This window comes from Syngnathus scovelli, chromosome 4, assembly GCF_024217435.2.
Source record: "Syngnathus scovelli strain Florida chromosome 4, RoL_Ssco_1.2, whole genome shotgun sequence".
Classification (NCBI taxonomy): Eukaryota; Metazoa; Chordata; class Actinopteri; order Syngnathiformes; family Syngnathidae; genus Syngnathus; species Syngnathus scovelli.
Window position 1 is genome coordinate 16,019,272 of NC_090850.1, and position 25,727 is coordinate 16,044,998.

Consider the following 25,727-nt stretch of genomic DNA (forward strand, 5'->3'; position numbering starts at 1 on the left):
TGAACACTGGCAGAGGTGTAAAGAAATAAAGAGTTGCATGTTGATGACTGCCTTTTACTTATTCTCAAGCCAACAACAGTAGAACAATTGTGGTTTGATTTTCAAAATGTACTGGGCAGGATTTTGGTGTCAAATCCCATTAACTAAGCACAAGTAAAATCATGTTAAGTGCAGTCGTTTATATCCAAGCAATTCATCACATACAGGCATGGAAAACAATCAAATTGTCGAAACATGTCAAAAAACACGAAAGAAAAGCTTTACTTGTCAAACCGGACTTCGGGCAAGCGAATGCCCAACATAAAAAACCTACAGCAATGCATGCAAAACATTGTTTGGTCCTAGGTGCAAGCTGAAATGACATCTCAGCACACTGACCGAGCAGATAGTCGAGGGATGTGACACCGGTCGAAACTAGAAGCTGTCCGTTTTGCACCGAGAGTCTTGTACCAGGTATGCTTAATAACTTGTTCCTTGTCTTCTTTTGAAAACTCGTAGTGTTCAACGGTGCACGTTTGACAGACTGTTTACACGCATCGCTGACGGAGGCTGCCATACTGCTCTGAAACGCGTTGACAGCTTCCGCGTTTTGCAGCGTGATAACCAATCACAGAAGACTTTACTAGCTGCGACAAATGAAAGTTGCTCTTGTTGCGGTGTGACAGCAGCTCCATAATAACAAATGCATGGTCTGAGCATTGACGCTGTCAGTTTATCCAGGTGAGCCAACCGACATTTACTCATTTCATTCAGTGGTGAATTTTCTTTCTCCCCTCTAAATTATTGCAACCAGTAATTATTAAACTCTTTGTGAATGATCCTGTCGTGTCATGTCGCTATGCTCAATTATGACCTTGTCGGTCCATGCATGCCTTCTGACTATTCTGCAGCGCTCGGCACATCCAGAATAAAACATGTTGGATTTGTAGATTTGATTCCTGCTCAAGTGACAGTTTGAAGTGAGGTTTTAACTATTGCATATCATGGGTATATGAATTTTAACGATTAGATACGCAACCACCTTGTGTCTGAACATGTGGGCACTTTATCCCCTTAAGACCCAGCTATTCACTGTATAACATACATATGTTAATATCCGATTTTATGTATAAGTATGGAAAAGTATGTAAAAGCAGCTATTTCTGGACATCTTAATATATTTCTAATAGTATTTCAAATGAAATATTTCTCATTTAATCATTTTGGAAGTTCAAAATATTAAGAACATATTATTGTAAAGTCTACACATCATTATGATTAGACATGAAATATTTTCTCTCGCTGTTATCAAGAATAAATCTGACAGAATTTAGGCTTATGTATAAAATGAGTATTCATGAGGCTGTACAGTGTGGTGGTTATCAAATTTCGATTGTTTTGCTTGGAGCAGGTCCATGCTCAACTAAGAATTAAAACCGTTGATAATTTATTTGTAAAGAATGGTCTATTGATTTAGCTTTTGCATTGGATACTCTTTGATACTGCTTGTGGAAGTGAATAATCTGTCCTATTAAAGTGCAGTTTTAATTTGTAACTCAAGTTACAAAATGTTCATTGGCGATAACTTGCACAGCTTTAAACTTGAAATCAAGTCAAAATGTTCTTAACAAGGGATAGGCTCCAGCACACCCGCGATCTTTGTGAGAATAAACCGGTTCAGAAAATGAATAGATGGATAATATGTTTGACGGGCCTCCAGTAGTCTATACACCACATTTTGATTAATATTGCATTTGCGAAATGCAAATGTGAACACCTGTTTTTATCCATCTCAGCGGGTGGCCATTTTTCACATACTGGCGCCTGAAAATGACATCCCAGGTACTCAGGTGACGGCCAATCAGTTTTTAGGCTAGTGTTTTTTTTTTTTTTCTTCTTTTTAAAGTCCACTTTCCAGACTCCGCTGGGTAGGACTGGATTCTCAATATGGCTTTCTTCCACTGGAGGTGGTCCATGGCCAGTGGATGAAAATGCCATACTGAGAATATTTTTGGAGCAAAGGTTTTTACAGTCGGATGCCTGGGGTTGCAGTGACCATAATATTGTAAAGAAAGTATTTTACATGACTTTCTCTTCAAGAACTTGGTGTCATTCAAGGCAATACCAATCATTGGTGTGGGCAATAAGGTGGGTTTCCTTGGTTTAATGACCACTTTTAACACTGATTAAGTGACAAGTGATGAGTGTAATCTTTAAGACAGCTGAAGAATAGCTTTTTGTGTCAAATAGAGGCCACAGGCAGCATAAGATCACAGGATACTGTACGGCTCCAGAGGAAACTATTGCCCAACTGCTCACTTTATAAGCGCTCTCAGCAAGGCAGCCCCGCTGTTTTGACAGCGACACTGAGATTTATATGTCCTGACAGAGGGCCAAGGGAATATATCATGACTGACGACACTAGCCCCATTTGAGTCGAATAAGATGCTCTAACTGACCTGCTTCTCAGCAGGAGGAAGGCCCACTTGCAGTTCAACATGCAGGAATATGAATTTAGAGCTGTAGGACTCCATCAAGCCTCAATCACTTGCTGAAAGACCAAATGTTAGAATGTACAGTACAGATACGGCTACAGTCAGTTGGTTTGTAAGTTGGTGCCAAAGCTCTCCGCACAATGCAACTAATATTAATAAAATAAGAAAAAAAACATACATTGGAAAGTAAGCTAGGTTTAGTCATAATAAGAATCCCCTCCAAAGCAGAAATCTACCAATACTTGTAAGTTATTATACCATGCATGAGCGTAGCTTGAGATTTATGGCCATTTAACATCTCATCTTACACTAGAGCCGATTGTCGGTCAAATTGTATTTTTTATCATAGTCCCAAAAAGCACACACTATAATGCAAATGGTTTTGCAGTTTTTCATTCCCTAAAAATGCCCTGTACAGTACAAAATTATTGTAAACAAATCTAAAAAAAGCTTGAAACTGGAAGGTTTATTCAAACTTACATTGATTGTTCTGGAGGGGGAGATAATGTACATGAAATATATTATTCAATACATAAGATACATATGAATAAAATGATAAGTACAGCTGGTCGCACGAGCCGTGATCTTAGTGCGCTTCCTATTTTACACCTAGCTGCGACACTCCTTTGAGCTGCGTGCCGATGTCGATTCTAAGTTAATGTCCATGCCTTTTAGATTTGATTGAATATTCATCCAAAAATTCAACATTTATTACATGACAAATCATGGTACAGATGTTAGCAAATGTTATGGAAGTGGATAGACATGATTTGCTCTCATGGGCCACATAAAATGATGTGGCGGGCCGAATCTGGACCCCGAGCCTTGAGTTTGACACCTATAATTTAAGCTATTATCTCTGTTCTCTGGTTGGGTAAAGGTTTAATTGCTGTAAAATCAAACAAAATAACTTTATTTTGTCCTTGTAAAGAAAGCTTTTGGCATTATTATCTGTCTTGATCTGCTGTAGCTGTATTGACATCACTTGCAGCAGTATTTATCAACCTGTCTAGGATAATTACTCAATGTTGAAGTAGCAAACCTATCAATTTGAAGTAGTCTGTCAAACAAGACAATGTAGCAGAAGTCTCACAGTACAACAACTAGGTAGGTGACTCGCATTATTGAATGACATCTCATAAAATATGTCAAAATTAGTATCATAGTGTTGCGGGGTGGTTGCCAGTAATGTTTAACTTAATAGAATCATTAATCTACATGTAACCCTACCTATTACCTGTGATGTATTGTTTTTATTATACAGTTTTTATAGTTTTGCTTGTTTTCTGCGACATCTGTAACCTAATTTTTCTGACTCTCTTGAATCCTATTCCAACCACCGTGGGTGTCGTGGTGAAAGGACTGCGGTTTAATTGTGCAAAAATAATAACATTTTTCCATGTGTCCTTGGTACATGTGTGTGTTTATTTTGTTGTTAGTATTATCCAGGGGCTGTATCTGATTGCACTATATAATGGTAGTAGTCATAACATGTCAGACTTTTCCTGGTTCTACTGTTTTGGTTTCTTCACTCTATCTTTGCAATTTGCTAGAGGTTTTTGTGTTTGAAGAATGCAAGATTATCATCAACATGCACCATATTTGTGTTGGTAACCATGGAAGGAAACAAATATTCCAAGCACAAAAGAGTGCTACTATGTAGTACCGTCTAATTTAGCTTTAAGTGTTGACCTCTTCATATCATCTGAATATCTTGAACTCTCTGTAGATATTTAATTAACTGCGGAAACCACATTTATTTTGATACATTTGCGGGAAAAGGGAAATCCTCTTTGGAAAAGCCAAGATTTGTGTTGTGGTTGGGTTATCTGTCATTCGCTAGTGTTAAAATATCATAGTCTTTGTCAGGAGCAGGTCATAGCAAAACATAGACGCCTTTGTCAATGTGATCCAACACTAGATAAGATCTATCCGCTCTCTCAGCACCAGGCCACCAGCCACATACGTATATGCTTGCGGTCAATACAATAAGGCTTAGTGGCTACTTTTTCCATTCAGTGTAATTGGCTGGGGACTCTGCCAAATCACACTTCCTTTCAGTTCATAGCAGTTGTATTCATATCACTTGGCTATTATTTGCTCTGGCTTGACCCATTGATTGTGGGTTTAAACCCTCGGCTCCTCAAATAGTAGCCTCGCTCAGCTGTTTCACGGCTGTGTTGCTGTTAGCGACAATGAAAAGAGCAATATGGAGATCAGTGGTTTCAATTAAGCCTTGAATACAAGGCATACCTAGAAGAGATGGGGGTTGGACCAACAACTCTGCGACTGTGACTTTCGCATCTGTCACTCTCCGTCCGGCCAGGTGTCTGTGTCTAAATCAGCAGGATTAACTCCGATTGCACCGATAGTAGAAACAGACCCCCCTCACTGCCAAACCACCTCCCTTTTATTGTTCACATTAAGATCAAATTAAGCTTTGCGCAATAGGACTAAAGCCCCACCCTCTTCTGCCTTCTGCTGCCCAGAGGAAGACATCAGAGGTGCGATTGGTTGCCTCTCTGATGCTCCCTGCTCCTCCAGACTCCCTTCCATCTGGGATCCTCAGGGAGAAGAATATCTGACAAGGGGCTTGTAAGCCTCTTAGCCCCCCTGTTGCCTGGCTCTCTCTCAGCCCATGTTTCCCTAATTTAGTTGTGTAAGGAGTCCAGCGCTAGGCCCTTGTGTGCTGTTTGGATTGAGATTGTCTTTGTGGCTCTAATAGACTGGCCATGTATATCAATTAACACTACTCAGCCAATGGCAGGTTCCAGTCCCTGGAGATCAGTAGTTGTAATTCCTATTGGAATATATCCTCATGGCCCCAATAATGTCCAAATTAAATCACCATTTTAAATAAGTAGTTGTGTATGGAGGGGTGTTAGGGTCACACTGAGAGTAAATAAGTAATACTCGAAAAATGAAATAATGGAAATACAATATTACATGGCAATTGGTTCTTTTGTTAGGATTGTGTACTCATTTACCAACATTAAAAAAAAAAAGATTATATATCGCACATGTCTTAGAGCCATCTGTTCTTTATCTTTACTATTTTAACAGTGACATTTGTAGTCATTTTAATGACTTTTAAGAATGGAACATGTTAGCTTTTGGTGTGATTTTTCATTGCAAGTCACCTCATTTTCTAAGACACGGCACAATTAGACATGTCAGTGCATATCACTTCCACTTCATTGTCACTTACGTCATAGTGACATTCAAAATGTCAGCTCAGGTGACACGTACGCCTGATTGTGTCCTTCACTCACTTTTAACAGTTGGATAGATGGACGCGATGTAATCAACATTCATTGCATTTGATTTACATGTGTCATTTGTCTTCTTTGAGTTACTTGTGTTTCTTTGCTAAGAGGATCACAGAGTTAAACACACAATGAGGTGTTGTCACCGACTGCTATTCAGCTATTCATTTGGGATCCCCTTCTTTTCTGCGCTGTGGTACTGTGCCATGACTGTGGGAGACCATTGGCCACAGATGGTTCTGCAGAGAGGGCCGCGCTGACTTTCTTTGTTTTCCCATGAACGTGTTTAGCGTGTAATCCTGGATTAGCGGGGAGACTTTGTGTTAATTTACAGCTGTAAATCAGTATTCGATTAATGTCGGAGCTGACACATACGTGCTGGGTATTAAAGGGCAAGACAGTGTGGCTTTGCTGACTCTAGGGAATCTGAGGTAATAGAGGTCCACGTCACATCTCTGCGATGTCCACCTTGTGATGCATCCCAAAGGAGTTACTGCAGCTCCTATGTACACATCATATGAGCCACGTAGGTAATGTTATTGTGTGTGCACATTCACACCACATGCGTGCACACATGGCACACACTATCAATGACAGAGGGTGCCTCAGAAAACCAGGCGGCTGCATATGGACTCTCTTGATATCAACCACTGGCTGTGTGATCTTGTTATGCAAAGTCCCTTAATCCCCACCTTTGCTGAATGCACACTGGAATGGAGGAGGAGTGGTTGCAGTGGGGGGGAGGCGTCACACACTGATATGAAGGCAGCTGTACGGCAGCCGTGTTACTGTAGCAAAAAAAAAAAAAAGATCCTCATCCTAGCAGGAGAAAGAGTTCATGTGAGATGTTATGCAAGTGCCATGAGGCACCAAGTTGACAAAGATGGAGGTTCATAGAGTTTAAAATCAGCCCTTATTGATGACTTGTGTGGAAAAATTTGATGGGCCCTGTTCTCAACTCCATATACATTTAGGTTGAAATGGAACTGGAAAATGGATAGTGGGCACCAGGACCTTTCATCCATCAACAAAGACCTTTGACCTAAAAGAAATAATCCAGCAGACCAACATCTTTCTAGAGACAAAATGGAGAATATCTTCAGGTGTAATTTATAACTGAAAGCTGAATTGGTGGAATGAAGTTGACATGAACGAGACAGCATTGTGTCTGTTTTGTGTGCGTGTATGTTCGAATATTTGAGTGGGGGTTATGGGATTACGGGTAACACCTTTGGAAGGGCTGGGAGAGCCACCTGACGCTCGGTCTGTCGGGAGCCTGGGGAGAAAGTGGGGTGGCGGTGGCCGAGCAGAGAAGAAATTGGGGGTCTAATCCCTGTCCATCTATGGGAAGTCATTCCCTGAGCTCTGAGGATTTGGGGCTTTGGTTTCCGCTCTGCTTGCTTTGGTTAATAATACCCTGGGAGGGGACGAAGACACAAGGGAACGAGACAGAAGGAGTCAGGGTGATGGAGAAAAAAAGATTTCTTTACCCTGTGGTGAACTGGCAGGACAGCGGCCTGAGCTGAAATTGTTTGAAGAGGAGACAAAGCTTAAAGCCAAGCTGTGGCCGTTCTTTTCAGTTTTATCTGTTGGGAGAGGTGGAGTGTATATCCACTGTGCAGGACTTGTGTACAAATGCTCTTTGCCCTCTGTCCGTGCAGCAGCTTGAGTAAAAGTCAATACGCTAAGTGTGACTGAGGTGTTTGCTCACAAGCCACATATATCTTGTGTGTGTGTGTGTGTTTGTCTCAGTGTTTTTCAGGACACACTGATGGCACCTTGTGTTTCTATGTTCCTGAGAGAAGCCGATAACTGCTCTAAACATTACTAGCGATGGTGTGACGGTCATGGTGCAGAGGTGCCTTGTGTGCAAGTGTCACAGCTTCTGTGTTTTGCCCATCACCTGAGCTCAAGGTGTTGATTGGTCTGTCATACAATGGGTCAAGGTTCGGGGCAGTTTTGTGGTGTGAACTGACTTCTGAGAATGAAACACCAGGAAACGTGTGCCATCTTAGCCAACTGTGACAACCTTTTCTACACCCTTAAGAAATTAAGCCCCAAATGGCTTGTGGCTTTAGAAAGTCGAGATAAGCGTGACGTAACGTGGACTTAAGGGTGTTTATGCTACAACGTCTTTTGCTGGAAATGGTTAAAAAAGCTGGAAATGGTTTTAAAAAAAAAATGGCGTTTTGAAAGTTAAAAAGTGGACATCTTTGAGTGTGATACTGTTTTACAGTTCTGGAAAAAATGACAACATATTAGGGAACAGTTTTTTTCTAGGCTATCACCGTCAAAACAAAAACTGTCGACCATTGGGCTTGTGCGTACTGCATAGTGTTAAAAACTCAAAAGAGAACCTATTCAGTCTTTACTTGATTGTTGCCACCATGTTTCTGTAACTTTTGACGTCTAAGAAATTGCACCCATACTTTGTAGGTGGAGATGATCCGCCGTGTGCTCGGGAAGACCTTGGGGTTTGTAGGCTACACCATCCAGTATGGCTGCATTGCACATTGCACCTTCGAGTACATCGGAGAGATTGTGGTGGTTTGTATAATCACAGCAACGACGACAACAATGTTGTCATGTGCGCAGGCATGTTAACTGTTGTTGTTTTGCAGTGCTCCGGCCCATCAATGGAGCCTACCATTGTCAACAAAGATGTTGTTTTCTCAGAGCGAGTGACACGGCATCTTTGCAAAATACAAAAGTGGGTAGCAGTCTTACACTATGCATGTACATTTTGCAAATTTGTGCTGAATACCTTGAGCAAGATTGTTAGAAAATGAATTGATGAAATGTACTCATGTCTTATCTCATATCAAAAAACAAATCCTAAATGACTTTGTATGTTTTCTTCCAGGGGTGATATTGTGATTGCGAAAAGCCTATTTGACCCCAATATGAATATTTGTAAAAGGGTAATTGGGTTGGAAGGTGACAAAGTCTGCACGAGTGGTCCCTCAGATCTTTTTAACACCCACACATTTGTAAGTATATCTACACTATTTAATGTATTTGTAAAAATATGGTTGTAATTATAGGAAACCGATCTCTACATAATGCAAAAAACTTCACCTTTTTCTTTGTGTACTCCGACCTCTGTAATTGTTCATGTTTCAGTGTCACGGGCCAATTTTGTGTTATTGGTCAAAGTGTCCGCTTTTGACAACAGCTACTATGTTTTGTCAGTGAGAAGGCCAGAAAGTGAGCAGAGGCTCTGTTGGTGAAACGACTGTCATTGCTTTACTATTACTGATCTCCCCAACACCCAAAGCTCAGACCTGCAATCTCTCTGAAGCCTGCTAGAGTTAGTGCCAGCTGAATGGTCAGACTGATGGGTGGGTGGAGGTGTACGTGCGTGTGCGGGTGTTTATGTATGTACATTGTTCTGAAAACCAAATATTGCATTTATGTTGCATATCTTTGAATTTATCGTGCTTTATGGATACAGGGGCATCTGGCCTGGATCAAGTCATGTTTAGTATATGGAATGGGCAAGTGGCTTGCTGTTGGTTTAGCGTCACTGAAACGTACAGAGAATTTAAATTGCATTCGGCGTCATCCTTGCATTTTATTTTATGTTTTCAGAATTAAGCAGCGTGCTCAGCTGCTTTCAGGTTTTGGTAAATTTGAATTTAACACCTGAAGGATAGCTAAAATATAGTGTGTAGCTTTCACATTTTACCATATGTCCTCACTCTTTCCCTTTGATTACTGATTCATATTAAATACATTTCTTAACTCACTATAAACTAGTGGCACACTGATTACTCTGTTGACTCTTTAACCAAATGATATTCCCTCTGTATCATAGTCTTTATTTTGGCGTACTGCTTCGCCTGTACTGTCTCTGATGCAGCAGCTCAGATTTAAAATTTTAAGAGACCAGAAGGCCATTGTTCAAATAAAAGTTTGGCCTTCCTTCAGGGTGACATAAAAATGATGAGCACGAGTGTATGTGTGCAATGATGTTAGGCATTATGGGACCTGTAAAGATGAGTTTCACAAGGCGGTGGCTGTCAGCGCCTCTTTTTTTGCACAGACAGGCTGGCATGTCGTCTCCATCCTGAGAGATCCAACTGCAGGCTAATTGCTCTGTCACCTTTTTAGAAATGATCTCTGTGTCTGAGCTATTGTGTCAAAACAATGACACTTGATCCCTAATATTACTGCACACAGGGAAAGAGAGAGAGGAGGACAGGCTGGTGAAGTGACAGAAAGATTAACCCCCCTCCCTCCTTACGATGCCTTCTATGCACTTTAGATTGACAGAGCAAGATAGTGAAAGATGAACTCTGGCTCCATGCATGTATTTAATTTGGCACTTCAATCATGTTAACATAATGAGCGTGGTAATAATGTGGACATTTAACAAAACACGCCCACTCACTGAGAGGAGCTCCAGTTTCAGTCCTCGACAGGTACACAAATGCTTCCTATCAATTCAGCCTGTACGACAGCGGGCTGGTTGCTGCTGTCCATCATGCCACACATGCCGGCAGCATACTCATTATTACAAGTCAGGTTATTCCATTGTCGCTGTAAAGCACAACAAATTTTATCGCTTAGAATTACACCTCCATCTTTTCTTTTCTAGTAAAATGAGACAAGAATGGATAAAATAAGATTATGATGCCACATGTGGCCCACTGGTGTCTATTCGTGGCCCCTGAACTTGTCACGAATATTTGGGTTGGGTCAGCACATGCACAACGGTGATCTGGCTTCAAGTGGCATTTTGACATAAAGACAGCTCCACTTACCTGAACTAGCAGCAGTGGCAAATTCCTCCACTGTGCTGCCTGTTACACGGCCACTTAGAGTTAACTGCTTTGAGTACAACTTTCACTTTTGTTTTTGGAGAAGTTTGCGTATTGACACTTTGGTAGCTGAAGGAGCCTAGATGCAATGAAAATGGGGTCAATTTTTTTCATTCTATTCATTTTAATCAATGTCAAAACGGGAATGGTATCTAATTGTAGTTCTTATTTTTGTTTTAAATAAGAAGAGGACATTGTTATCATTTTTTTTAATTAAGTCACACCTCTTTATAGCCTTAACCTCACCAAGTGGTTTGGCTCAGTTAGATACAGTACTGATTTTACTATTATATTCCCATTGTATAGTATATGGCCCCAGTTTCACTTTTCAGCACCCATTTGATTGGGTGTTGCTTGCATTGCATATCACCACTTACGCCCAGTGGTGGAGCTGCAACAGTGCTGCGATTAACCACAGAGGAAAATATTTAAGATAAAAATACTTGAGTAGAAATACTTTCTTCTGCCCCTAAAATCTGTCGCACTCTCAGAATCCTGCATAACTTTTATGCTTCCTTATGATTCAAAGGCTTGAATTTCTTTAGCAATGGGAGATAATGCCAAAATGTTTCACCCGCCTCACCTCAGTGAGTTTTAGTTTTATAGAACCAGGAGTTGAGTGGAAACAAGGTTCTGGCTTGTCAGATGACAAACGACGTTGCGTCTTTTTCCTTTGCTTGGGAGCCAGCATATGTTACCATGTTAATGAGGTGTAATGGTGGGAATCCAGCATGCTGACATATGCTTCTCCGATGACTCCTTTAATGATATTCATTTGCGTCAACGTTATTCACCGAGTTGTTTACCCCATGTTAGGTCAACACGTCAGTGCCTCGAGATTATGTCACGTCATCTGTCTCAATTATGAAAAATGAAACAAAACAAACCATCCCCTCTGTCGGATGGAGAATCAGATCGGCCGAGTGGTGCCGGTGAAGGAATCAATGTTGTTTAGCTTTACCCGTGCTATCATTCCGGAGCACATTTGCCATTAAAAAGTTAGGCAACGCCAAAATAGACTTGCGGATTGTGATGCCCATTATGACAATATAATGTGTTGTTGATCCTGTCTGCACATATAGGGGGGACAGCGCACTTAATTAGGGCCTTGACAAGCCTACTCTCCTAAAGTGATGAGATTAATCATAATTGGTGTCATTGTGAATTAGAGCCTGCTTGGATGACCACCCCACTGGCAGGTCGGACCGCGGTGGAGACCCTTGGACACTGCTGCTAGCAGTAGTTTAAAACTCCCTCTCTCTCTCTCGCTCTCTCTCCCTCTCTCTCTCCCTCTCTCTCTCCCTCTCTCTCCCCCTCTCTCCCCCTCCCACTCTCTCTCTCTTGCTCTCTTGCACTCTCTCCCCCACTCTCTCTCTCTGCCCAGCTAACTCAAGCTACTCTCCTGCTTTGAGGGGTGCAAATCTCAGCGAACAGACTAATGACCCCCGTTTGAAGTTTTCCTAAATCCTACTCCGACCCTGCCCGTTACCCATGACCTCTCTCCTAATAAAGTATGGGGTTAAAGAGGGACTGGCAGATTGACGTTAAGATGAGGGACTGATCGCTGAAGCAACTCACCAGAAGGGTAGTGTAGCGGGCGTGTCCGGAGGTCAGGGAGATCTTGATTTTTGTTTTTGGTTTTTACAAAAAACAGAAATCACGTAATATCTCATAAAATTATACTGTATATATTCACTGGTTTTGCCCTGTATTTAGTCATCTGCTGTATGTTTTTAGGTGCCAAAAGGTCATGTATGGCTAGAGGGCGATAACCTCACGAACTCTACTGACTCAAGGAGCTATGGCCCAGTTCCCTATGCCCTCATTCGAGGGCGTGTTTGCTTGAAGGTAATACAGAATCATGGTGTCATATACAGTGTGCTGTACATTTAAATGTCATATACAGCTCTAGAAAAAAATAAAATCAGTTTATGCCAAGAAATGGCATGCTAACAAATTCTCTGCCTAATAGCAAAACTGCCAAAGTCAGTTATGAATTTGACCTTTGCAGATTATCATGACCCGGATGATTAAGAGTCGACACAAAAAGGAAAGGAAATTAATTTTTAGCAAGCAATTTAGTTGATATTGTACTGCAAGCAATTTTGCTATCAAGCTAACAAAATCTTTGTTGGGATTCAACGAAAGTGAAATGTTTGTCATTTTCTGTGAATTTCTATCCGTGCCCAAATTCTATCCTTCAAGTCATCTTATTTTCTTTGAGTTGTTTGAAATATTTATCCTATAAATGTGTCAGGCTCACTAAATATTCGATGCAATTTAAGTTTTAAATACAATGTTTTAGTTTAGGTGTTCATTCTGCTATTGATTTTATTTGAGGTTTTTTCAAGCCACAATGGCCATTTTAAGCCCGCTTAGAAGATATGAGTCAGTTGGAAGTTCAAAGCAAGTGTGTCCGATTGACCAAAGCCTGGACAACATATTGTCTAGCTTTCCATTCTGCTATGTTGTCATGTCACTGGATGTCATACCAACCACGACCCCGGAAACGGGTCAGCCAACCTTCTGTCCATCTGATTGGACAGCGGCACTCCACTGGAGGGCTTACTGAGACAGCTGATGAAATAACAAGATCTTGCTTAAAGTCTCACACGTCATTAAGTGCCATATTAACAAACGCGTCGAGCAACTTGTAATGATAATAAGTTTCCCATTGAATATTTTTTCTTCTCTTTGCCCCAAACAGATCTGGCCCCCAGATGCTTTTGGAAGCCTTAGTGAAAGTCCAGCCAGACGGATCGTTAAAGATCAGGATGATTGTGGTTCACATTGACATGACTTTCTCTCATTTTTAAATAAATTTCTAAAAGAAAAAACATATTGTGTGGTAAGTAATTACCAGTAATTTCTGTACTGACTACTTAACCAGGTAATTGTTATCATATTTATTTACTTTCTTTCTTTTTTTCCACATACATCACTAATAACTAGGAATTGATTTTCACTTCTGTAATATTAAATACAATCTTAGAGTGTTTACCTCTGTTTGGGTATATCATCCAAAGTATTAAAGCTTTACATGCGGACCAGGAATTAAAAATCATGAGGGAATTTATGCTATCTGGTTTACTGTTGATGTAAAACAGCTTTTAAAATGAAACTTAACTATATTTTTATTTTAGATGCCATTATCCTGGAGAATGAACTATTCATTTCATGTTTACCCTTTCTTAGAGTGGCCAAACAAAAGCCCCATTGTTTAATTATTTGTTAGGCTACTGAGGCAATAGAAAATATGTTTTATTTGCTATTCAAGCATACAATATTAATAAGCACTTAGTGAGGACTTTGTTCATCACCGAATAGAACAATATAAAAAAAAACTTCTGAGGTTCACTGAGTACATTAGCATTTATTTTCAGATGTTTTTTTTTAAATTAAATCTGCGGTAAATTAATAATTCTTTGGATTTATTTCGCTGAGTGTATGTGCATCATTATGCGCTTCTGTGTTTTCTATTAAGTTACCAGACGTATTTAATATTCCTATATCACTCTTACGTCAGTGTTTTCTGAAAATTGGTTTATTGGACTAATTCAGGTTCAACATTCAGCAGGAGCTGACTGAGGAGTTTCTGAACAGTAACAAAAAAAAAAAAAAAACCTTCATGTTTTGATATCATAATGCATTCATCAGTCTGCTGACTGCTGCAATTTTTTTTTGCTGAACTGCTGCTGTCATTTCTTAAAGGCCCTACTGCTCTTCAGAGTACATTCACATAGTGAGCTGCTGAAGCTCAGCTGGTCAGTCTCCAAGGCAGAGAGGGACACTTCTTAGTCCCAGCTCCCTAAGGGAAGTATGTTCCAGGCAGCCGTGGGTCCCTGTCCAGCTGCTTCCTCTGTCTGGAGGGGGGCCAGAGGGTCAGCGACAAGGCTCCGTGTGACACTGAATTATCTGCCTGAGTGTGATTGTGCCTGCTGGGAAGGATGCTCAAGATTGTGAGAGACCGTGCGTGTGTGTTAGCAGCTGAGAAAAAAAAAAATCTTTATGTGGGCTTTTTGCTTCAAGCATATCTTTGTTTCTCAAGGTTTAATATTCATCTGCTGCGTGTCAACACGGTGCCAGCGTTGGGCTGAAATGCTGACACTAGTAGTCTTGGTGAGTCCGTTTGCCCTATTGCTGGAGCCCTTCCGTCCGATATTTAGATGAACGCCATTTCTATGGTTGAAGGAATTACAAAAATTGTGAATAAATCATTTCAGTTGAGAGAAGTACCTACAAAATAATGCCGGGACTTTATCGTAACAATATTAAGTAGGTAGCGTTATAAGGCCACACACACATTTGAATGAGCAGTGTGTCAGCCAGGACATGGCTGGCAAAATTTTGTGAATTTTCAAATTTGGAAACCTTCCATTGGATATAACAGGAATCTTAATCCATGAATATACTGAAGGTTGACTCTTAACAGGGTATTTCAAATATAGTTGAGGAAAACATGCATTTAGCATGCCTGTTAATATTCTTACAAGTAATTTCATTTTTATGGCATTGAACTGACAATTTTTGTTTAGCTTCATGTTGCAATGTTCATTATATTTAAAAACCCACTATTAGTTCAAGCATATGCAAGATCTTTTTTTTTTTAGCACATCAGCGTACAATTGTTTCTATAATCATAGGTCATAAGGTAATCACTAATTATATTACAGTGGTTGTGCCTCACTATACAGGATCGCTGATGTCTCACTGCCATAAAAGTTGTAACTAGTCATTGGAACTATGGTACCAATGCTGAGTAATTCTAATATCCTTTCCAAATGCTTGCAGTTGTGCAAGCTGTTCCAAAGGACTTAAGCAACGGAGACACCAAATGGGACAATTGGGGTGGAAAAATGTTGGACACAGAATCCAAATCCTTCAGAAGTACAGACGTGAAGTAAAAGAGCATATGGGTAAAGAGTGTCTCGCCTTTGGCAACGGCCTGCTTTGTTTGTTTTTGTAGAACATAAAAGCTTGAAAAAGTTGATGCTGTTTTTTCAACCAAGGCGTATGCCATCCTGTTCAGTGCAGCATGCAAGAAAATCCCGATGATATTTGTCATTTAATACTGATGATTCAAAATTGCATATCTGAAGAGCTTTGACTGGAAATGTATTTGCATGTCATTGCTGCATAAATCCAATCACCCTTTAATCGCACTTCCCGCTGTCTTTCCATTGATGCTCTCATCTGTTTACGTCCTTTGCGATTTCATGTCCCCCCCGCCCCATGTGAGAGCGTTTCTCCTTTCATTGACAACACCCTTCTGATCACCCTCTCCTTTTAATCAAGCCCGATAGTACTTTTTAATTAAGACATCAGTTGTTGTTTGATCATTCTTGATTTTCTGAGAGAACACGAGGAGGTATGGGGGAAAAAAAGAGGCACTCTGGGCTCTTAGAGGGTGTGTGAACATGACTGAACGACTTCAATTGGGCCTGTTACGTATTCGTCAACTCTGCTCCCTCAGCTACTGTGGTTTGAGGTGAGTACTTCACTCCTGATCCAACACACATCCACCTCCAGAGATCCATAGTAGGCAGATTGTATTGGAGGCCTATTGAGCACCCTACTGTCAATAATCTGGGATGAACACACATAGACACACACACACACACAGTAAAAACATCCAACAGTAAAACTGCCCAAACTTAACTTTGTTTTTAGAGTTTCAATTTCTGTCAAAGCCTTGACATCAAGTGTTTTCCCTAAGACACTTGATGTGCTTGGGTGTTCTTGCTTATTTTTAAGATAATAAAATGAGCAATGAATTGTATTTCTTTTCCCTTCACACCATCAGGCTCTTTCAGTGGTTATTAAAAGTCCTTAGAGTAAGTTCATGAATAATATAAATACATGAATTATGTATTATAACTATTAGTAGGGTAAGAAGATGTTAGGTTAAAGAAATTCTAAAGTAAAATGTGTTGATCATTCTATCAACTAATATACTGTAGCTAATAAACTGGATTTTTTTTTAATTCAAGTGTTTGTTATTGTTAATGCTGAAACATTTAAAACTTTCCTTTTGGATAGTGCTGAAACATACTTTAAGAATTTTCAGGATAACTTATTGACTATATCTGACTGAAATTTAGCTTGTTAAATAGTTAAACCAAACACAAATTTAAAAATTTGCATACATTTGTATAGTCATTTTTTTCCTTTTACAATACTCTCCAAGATGTAATACAATGAAGCTTTTTATATTCTATGTATGTAGTATGTATCCACATTTTATAATTACTGTAGTCTTAGGGTGCCAGGAACAACTGATAATTTATCTTGAATGTGCTTGGAAAGTCTATAAATTCTGAAGGGAGATAAATATCGGCCTATCTATAGTGTTGTTCTTGCCAAAGGCACTAAACGTCTAATACTTATTTGCACTAATGGTGTGGGTGGATGGAGTTATGTATGTGTAAGTGCAGGGTGGTGATGGTGTAGGGGGTTGGGGGCTTTGCTGTATGGACTCATTGAGGGTCCTAATGGAAAGCTATGGGACCTGTATCCTCAGGCAAAGAGTGATTCACAGGATGACAGAGGCCTCAGTCCGACAGGCCTGACCTATATCCCTATTTGCATAATAGCGAGCTGGAAAGAAGAATTGACAGATAAACTTTTTTTTTTCTCCAAGTGCCACCTCGACATGTTTTTGGTGTCTTTGTCCAAAGTGGTTTGTGTGCTTTATCATTAAAAGCAACACTGCATTAATGTGTATGTTTTTCGTTTCGTACTGTTTGGCCAATTAGTTTGTTGATGTATGTGAGTCACGGGGAAGAGGTACTGTGTGTGTACGTGTGTGTGCGGTCCCCCTGGCATGTCCTGGATCCTGTAGCGGGATAGCGAGGCCTTTCTGCCTGGTTTACTGATGAGGCCTGTTGTGCTTCCAGACAATTTAGCAAAGGAAACTGCACAACAAACATAAACAGACAGTGAGCGAGCCAGGCAATAAAAAAGAGCGCACACACACACAATTGAAAACAAAATGTGCATGCCTGCTGATTTTAGTGTCGCTTTTGTATATCAAGACATGCATGCCAGTCATTGTATAAGGATTTTCTCGGTGTTACGTTCTTGAAGTACAGTATGTTGAAATATTGAAGTTTCAAGAAATACTAAGATCTGTTGAATTGTACATCAGAATCAAAGGTGCCGCTGCCAACTTGTTCAAAACATCCACCTTGAACGGAGAAGTAGTCAGCAAACTGATGGACAAATTGATCTCATCTTTCTCCATTGTGCCATTCTAGTTTTTCTGTCATCGCAAGACAATGGAGATCAATTGACTACTGTGCTGCTCAGGTGATGAGGGCTGGGTCACTAAATGAATGTTGAGGAGAAGAGAGGGGAAAAAAAGGACGAAAAACAAGTTTTGGGATTTTGGACCAGGCCCCGCTGTTGATGGAGCGCTGGCACGGGCAAGCAGAGCATTGCGTGCATGTTTGTTTGTGTTCCTCTTTGGTCATCGTAGTTCAAAAGCTGAACTGCACCCCAAGCTTTGGTAATGATGCAGCCTGCCACAAAAGACTACAATAACCAACAGTCTGCGGCCAGCCAATTACTGTCTGCTGCAATTATATTTCCAATTCACAAGTAACAGAGGGAAAGTGGCCCAACTCAACTAATCATTTCGAGCAATTACTTTTAAAATTAATTAGAAAGTTTTTTTTGCTGTGCGTGTCTGAGTTTGGGAGAAATTTTTATTTTAGTGTTTTGTTGCCATTTCACTTTGTCAACTAACTTGAATAGAAAAAGCATGGGGAGAGGTAACGACGAATTTTCATCAATATCGGGGCAAGCAAAACATCCAGCACAGCCGCAGAATTGAGGAACTTGGTCATTATAAATGTCTGGCAAGTTTTGAGTTAATCCGTTGTATGAGAGAGAATGCCGTTTTCATTGAGCGGGTGTCTGAAACGCTGGCTCAAGTGATCAAATAGATTCTTGGCGATGTCAGCTTGACCGCCGTGAGAGAGTTTGTGAACTCGTGACGAGTGTGGGATGTGTTTCGATTGTAGGATTCTGGGATGTTGGATACTTTCCATGGGAAGAAGAACAAACAGTCTGAAAAATCCTCGAGCCATTTATCATGTTTCTGTACCCCTTGTTTTTAAGGTCATGGTGAGTTTTCGGTGAGAGGTCAGACCTACCCTGGATTGGCCGCCAGTCTGTACAATAGACAACTATTAACACTCAAGTGCTCAAGAAAGCATGTTTTCAGGATGTGGCAGGGGCAGGCGGCCCTACGCCACAGTTCAGGGGTGGGGGTGCTTTAGCCCCGTCAGAAATCTGTATAGTCCAACCCAGTTAAGCCGCTCCAGCAATTAATTAGATATTCAAAAATATATTCCTTGATGATGTTCTCAGCCCCCCATGTATTGGTGAAGTCCCTTTGTATCGCCGAGAAAAAATCCTGGAGCCGTCTCTGATGTGGATAGTGGAGTGCCCAGCAAAAATCCACGCAATCTTATGGTGAACACATATTTGTTTCATGTTCCAACATGAGATTCAAACTCAGATTTGCTGACTGAGGCAGATGTACTAGCCACAAGTAGAGAAGTGTAGAACAACAAACTTGGTAGTGTTGGAGGGGATTGTAGGGGTTATGTTATTATAATTATTTATTATTCTCATTTATTATTCTAATTGTTTTTGTGTTATTATTCATAAAAATTATATAAATTACGTATTACAATGGCTTTAATTAAAAAAACCTTTCATTTTAAAAGCATATGCAAAAAAATCTATATAGGATTCGTGTGTGCGGCCAGCTGCAAGTGGGGTGTGTTTTTGTCTCAGTGTGTGTGACAATGTTTCCAATCGTAAGATCAGCAAGATGGGCTGTTTTATATTTCATGAGTCTCGGGGTTTCTTTTTATACCGTCCAACCTTCGACACGCAAATACCTGCTATACATACAGCTGGTTAAGACACGCACTCGCGTACAGTGACTTGCAAATGTAAAAAGTGTGTTGTAAAGACAAATGGGCGGTCTCTCTCTGAGACTAATACCACCTAATAATGTGCAATGGCATCACTGAGATTTGCATAATTCTCGTTGACATGATTTGCTAAAACACATGCAAATAAAGTATGCTTTGTCTTAACCATTAATTTGATGGGGAAAAAATAGAATTAGATAAATACAATACCAGTTTTTCAAATTAACTGCCAAATTCCCAAAACTTTTTTTAGGGTGATTTATAGAGCAGTCATAAATGAATAACTTCTACACTCCAACCTTTGAAATGCTTTCTCAAAGTCTTTATTTAATTTCTAATTCCTGGCCTGCAGTGTCACCCATCGTTTCTTACTTGGTTCACTTTTTTTTTTATTTTTTAAATCACAAATGTAAATTAAAATGAATGATTTGAAAAATGCATTTCTAATATATATACAATACAAATAGCTTCTTGATCTTAAGCATATGACAAGATGTTTAATTATGTAGTGATTATTATCATTACATGTAATCCTCAACCATAGAATAAGCCCACTTCTTTCTAGATAATATAAAACGGTGATTCTCAACCTGTGGGTGCTGAAATAAAAGCTAATTTTGGTTAATATAATACGTCACTTTCAGGTTTTCTGACTTTTTTGACATCAGGTAAACTGGCGAACATAATGTGTTACTGAGCTTTGTATTCAGTCTTTATTTCTATGCTGATTGTGTTGTTGTATTTTTCTTAAGCATTGATGCATGGGTGCTTGAGACTCAAAGCAACAAATTAAAATTAGAGGAGAATGCACCTCACTCACAGCAATTACTTTTATGCCACTGCTCAGCCACCAAGTATTATTATTATCATCGTATTGGTAATTGCTAATTATGTACAAAAAAGGAATCCACAATTTGTGATTGTTCCAATCTAATGTGCTAATGGGAATGAATATTTCAAATCTTTGTTTATCTGCTGCTAATAGGATTGAATTTGAGATGCTGAATGCTTCACAAGCACACTTCTCGATTTGATGTTTGTCTTCATCTGTGCCCTGACCCGTTCTTGTCGGAGCACCATGGCCATTATGTTCACTGCGAGGGTCTCTGAGCTGGAGATTTCTCTAGAGTGTGCAAACTGTAAAGGAAAGGAAATCTGAGAAAGGGAGAAGCATGGGGAGAGGGGGTTGAAGGGGCACGGCTACAAAAAAATGGGACATAGAGGAGTGGTAGTTTGATTGAAAGTTGTCTGGCCTGGTGCCCACTGAGGTTGTTCCCCCTGTGAACTGTTATTATCAGCGGAGGGACTTCCCCATCGCCTTGGCAGGGAGTGTCTCAGTTCTCTCCCCTGGAGGATGCTATCCCATTTTGGAGGCCTTGAATAGGGGTCCCCGCATCCCGCGTGAGTTCTTTTCAGAGGGGAACTCATTGGCGTAAACAGTCTTCATGTCAACATCAGCATCTCAGACTTCTCAGTACGAAATTCGTCGGCCCTGTGACCTTGTCCCTGACCCCCTCCCTCCTCAAAGAAACATTGCTGTGGGCAGGAATTTGATTTGAATAGTCAGCCTTTAGAAATTCTAATCTCCATTCAGCGGAACGTTTAAGGTCAAACGCAATGTGTCGATCTCCACTTTGTCTGGATTTTTAACCATTTTTCCCCCTAGAATATAATGACAGTAATAAGCCTGTGATTTTTAACATGCAGCTCAAGCATGAGCTTTTTGGTATTATTTATACCCACTTTGCCATTACTGTGTTTCAGGTGCGTGGTTGCGTTGTTCGGTGATTAGCATGTTCAATGTGCTGTGTGTAATGCAAGTAAATCCACTGTAGTGTGTGTGCATTACAGACAAAATTTCAAGACATACAAAGAGGGAAACAGGGAGCATGCAGGTGTCACGGATGGGTTCATTAAATTTTAGTTTCTTTTGTATTCTCATTATGTTTTCTGAAGGGTACCAAAATTATTCCGTTTGACTATTTTGGGTACCCCTTTTGTTGATATGCCACCTTGAGTCGTATGTATGTATGTTAAATGTGGGGCTCGCCATTGCAATTTGGAGGATCTGAGTTCATCATCCATTTCGCACAACATAGATTGCAGTCAGCTAAAAAAAGTGTTGTCATTCTTTAAGTATCTCCACATGGCTGACATGGCTCTTGCAGTCATGTGGTATCAGTGTGTTAGTATTGGAACATTTTCTCAAGTGAAAGTACAAGGACAGACATATACGTATGTCGACACCAGTTTCAGTTTTGGTGCATCCCTAATTCCAACTAGGGGATTCAACGAAACTGAAAATGAACATAAACTTATAGGACTCTCGATGTCAACCATTCCACATACCGAGAGAACAGACCCAAAATACCAGATGTCCTTCATTGTTGTCCTCTTTCTACTTTTCCATTTGTCTCCAGTTCATTGGTGGGTTACATTGCTATCATGTCACACAACCAGATAAGGGTTTCTGAACTGTACACTTCCAAGCTGAAAATGGTCACACCTGGAGCCCAGGTGCCACCTATGCAGCCATCTGGGTAAATAGTTGCTTTTGTAAGTGCTGCATTGTGTCTTAATGTGGTAAGTGAGTGGGATAAACACAGAGCACAGCTTCCCCTGGTGAGGAGCTGTAGTTGGGCTGTATTGTAGGCCTGGTGTTTACCGCCCATCTTTTAGTTTCTGCAGCCAATAGATGGCCATGTGTGGATCATGCAGCAACCATTACCCCTTCACACACACAAACTCAGGCACACGCACGCAGTTCACTTCTTCACTCTCAATTTAACCCTGGTGTGTGATGGGGCCCACACTTAGGCTCCTTGCGGGTGTTAATGGCCAATGGAGCAGATATCGTAATGAGTGATCAATCTAGTTGCTTGCCGTCACGGCAACACATTAGCCATTCATACAGATTCAGTCCACTCGCCCAAGCAGAAGATCTGGATGCATATTTTATGTTTATCTATTACCCATCTCGTCTAATCGGACCCGCTCATAAAGCAAAGAACTTGAAAAGGTGGCAAAGTTGACCGCCAGATGCCCGATTTTATCTATAAATGATAATGAAGTGATTATTGAAATCTTTTGATACTTCCTTACAATTAGGTTGCATTGTAAAAGCTCACCTTTGGAAAAAAGTGTGGCGAGAGATGAAAGTGAGCATATAATGTGCATTGGGAAAAAGACAGCGGCAACCCTGGGAGATGAGCAGAGTGTCTGCTTTTAAGTAGCTCAATCATGCACCTGTCACCCCGCTTCCTCATGTCCACATCCGTGTTTACCAAAATGAGCTCTGACAGAAGACATCAGCGCTGGTTTGTGTGCAAACAGCTTACGTGGACAGCCTCATGGAGCCTGCCACGTCTTGCACTCTAATGCATTTTTTAGCTTTTGCCATCATGCAAGATCTCATTTGAGGCTATTTGAAGCCGGAGGACCTTACACTCTTCCAGATGAGGGGGGTGGTAATTTGGTGTCACTTTGCTGAGACAGCATGAGAACAAGATGTAGCGCATGTAGGCTAATATAGCAGCACCTTAGCATGTCACCGTGGCATTCGTCATTATTACCTGAATACATTTGCCGCGGAACCCTGCTCTCGCACCCACCGGTGAACTCTAGCGGCGTCGTGCGTTTCGAGCCGCCCGAGCAAAGTCTGAATCAGGTTTCAGGCAAGGCTGGTTCCAATTCAACTGTGATAAATGGGCAGATAAGACAATCGGTGCGCGTGCTGACATGGTGCAGTGTTACCTTGTCACACCAGTTGCAGCCATGATAGCTTGAAGTAAAAAAAAAAAAAAAAAAAAAAGAAGCTCAACAGGGAGTCCTTCAATATCAAAAATACAGTTTGAAGGACAACTTACATATCAGGCCCTGTTAGCTATTAAGGATCTGCTTCACATATGGCGTGAGCTCCTCTTTCTGTAAATGTGAGCATGTTTCTCCACAGCAGTCAAGTGCCCATGTTCCTCCAGCTCCAGGATGCAACAATGAGTCTAATTGTTGTTCCTCTCACTTGTACAGTGCACATCATGTGGCTGTTATTGCATCCCTCCCTCATTTCAAACACCCTCCACCCCACCAACCTAGCCAGTTTTCAGTGTTGGAACAAGTTCCACTCTGCACGCAAAGCTTCCCAACAAGCCCAAACCAAAAGCACTGATGTTCTTTACTCATGCTTGTCAGCCAAAAACACACCTATGAATTCTATAGAATATATGTCTCTATATTTTTAAATATGTTTCAAATTGAAGTTTGCAGCGATATAAAATTGAGTGCTTTCTAATATTTTGGCCATCTGGGTAGCTAGCTCAGGTGACCTATGAGAAACAGCTAACAGTAAGGAGGAATGCAGTTCTGCACTAATGATATATGTAACATTGTCAATTGAAAACTTTATTATCATTATTTAACTTAAATTGGGAAAACATTGCCAATGATAGCCAGTCACTGTACATAAAATGCATGTGGATTATAGCAATTTGGACATTTTCTTTTCACATCTTTACATCTTAAACAGTTTTGATATAGCATATATTTGATGTACTGTATAATTTAATAATGGTTTTGATATATAATATGAAATTTCACAAAACATTACTTGTGCACTTTAAAATTGAATAATCTTCCATTTTAAATCATTTTCTATCAAACCGACAAAAATGCTTTATCCTTGTACTGTAATCTGAAATGTAATTTATATAAAAGAAATCAAGTTAATATTTTTTGTATTAGATTTATATTCTTTCTTTTATACAAAAAAACCCCGCATCTTTAAAGACGACAGATAGATTAAAATCAACATTTCTAAGCAGCTGCAGAGGTACATGTGACAATACTTCCACCTAGAGGCATGAGGAGGAAGGGTAGGGACTAAGTTGACAAATCTTGAAGTCCAGTTCACTACAGAATCAGCACACACACACACATACAGAGTCATTATCACAACTAAAGTACAAATTACATCTATGTCGACCTTGTCAAAAAGCTCTATTGTGCTTACACCAGGTGGGACATCATCCACCACATTCCCAGCTGGCCCAGCAGAAGCAAGCCAGCACATGCTGCTCTTATGTGCTTTCACAGGGACCGAACCGCGGGACTGGACTTTAAAGACTGGAAATTGCCGAGGCCAAGCGAGGACTCACCTGTGAACCAGAAAGGCCTCGTTCAGGTGGGACCCGTCTCGACCTGCTGCCACATGGATTCTAACGCAGGAGGAGGTGAGGGGGTGCATGGGAACAAAGTGGCCATCTGCTGTGTATGTGTGTATTGTTTATGGACTTACCTACAACCTTAATAGACTTATGGGAATTGTACTGCACATTGTGACCCCGTTTAGCAGTGTGTTTAATGATTTGCATACAATGTACAGTATTTACAAATGAGTCTGTAATATGCAGTGTGGAATGAGATGATTCCAATAATTCAGAAGTTCATACATCCTGATATTGAAACCTGTTTGTTTCTTTTTAAAATACTATAATTTTGACATGATGTGTTTTAGATAAGATGTAGGGCCGTTTTCACTTTATTGTACACGTCAGGTAATCGTGCAGTGTTGGATTAATTATTTTCAGCATTTATGGGTGTTTTTATTAGCGTCAGCCCTTTATATAGATGCACTTATTCATTGGCCTTATATAACCATTATTTTTCTAAACTAGTGCCTGTCAAATAAAAGCTGTTTGTGTTTAGATTGTATGCCAATTAAAGCCATAATATGCACCAATTACAGTTTAATACATGAAGCAGCAGCATACAAATTTTTTTTTTAGTATTTTTCCAATTGTCACAGTGGATTCATGATTTGCGTATTGAGGTTCTCGTGTCAATGACAATAACAATAACAACAATAGTGACGTGATCCTCCATATTTGTCTTACAATCAAAGGTCAGCTGCTTCTCCAATTGGAACAATGAAAGTCAAAACAAAATCAGACACACTAATCGCAACAATAACATACAGTGACTGCGACAGTCGATGACCTTAGCCATTTAAAGTAAAGAGCTGGTTGTGTGATGACGCATACGCATGCAAACATACAAAGAAACGCACATACACACACACACCTCAGGAACGAAACGTGAACATTTAATTGGGATTTAATTTGGTTAAAGGCCTGAGGGAGCTTGTTTGGCTAGCTGGTTTGTGTCTCGTTTCCTGCTCTCTATTATCATTTATAAGGGAGAAGAGTGATTAGTGGAGATGTC

At 40.3% G+C, this 25,727-nt stretch overlaps 2 protein-coding genes across 7 annotated transcripts in view; one reads left to right on the plus strand and one right to left on the minus strand.

Moving 5' to 3' along the window:
- The window catches only part of elp4 (elongator acetyltransferase complex subunit 4), a 67,646-nt gene extending 67,048 nt beyond the window's left edge, over positions 1-598 (minus strand). For both annotated transcript variants that reach the window (XR_007480716.2, XM_049718431.2), the window contains exon 1: positions 379-598. Coding sequence is in view for 1 of the 2 variants with exons in the window: in XM_049718431.2 (XP_049574388.1) it covers positions 379-556 (178 nt within the window). In the remaining variant the exon portion in view is untranslated. The remainder of the gene's footprint in view (positions 1-378) is intronic.
- immp1l (inner mitochondrial membrane peptidase subunit 1) lies at positions 596-25,245 on the plus strand. Of its 5 annotated transcripts, none has more exons than XR_007480720.2 (8): positions 596-720; positions 8,177-8,287; positions 8,362-8,450; positions 8,604-8,730; positions 12,301-12,411; positions 13,271-14,682; positions 15,355-16,051; positions 24,600-25,245. XR_007480720.2 is itself a non-coding variant. In XM_049718433.2 (6 exons), exons 2-6 carry the CDS (start codon positions 8,183-8,185, stop codon positions 13,355-13,357), a joined length of 519 nt encoding a protein of 172 aa, XP_049574390.1. In that variant the 5' UTR covers positions 596-720; positions 8,177-8,182; the 3' UTR covers positions 13,358-25,245. The 5 variants fall into 5 exon arrangements, 1 of the variants encoding a protein (XP_049574390.1); XR_007480719.2 differs by having other exon boundaries at positions 13,271-14,522; positions 14,612-14,682; positions 15,355-25,245; XR_007480718.2 differs by having other exon boundaries at positions 13,271-14,444; positions 14,612-14,682; positions 15,355-25,245.
- Positions 25,246-25,727: the final 482 nt, after the last annotated feature.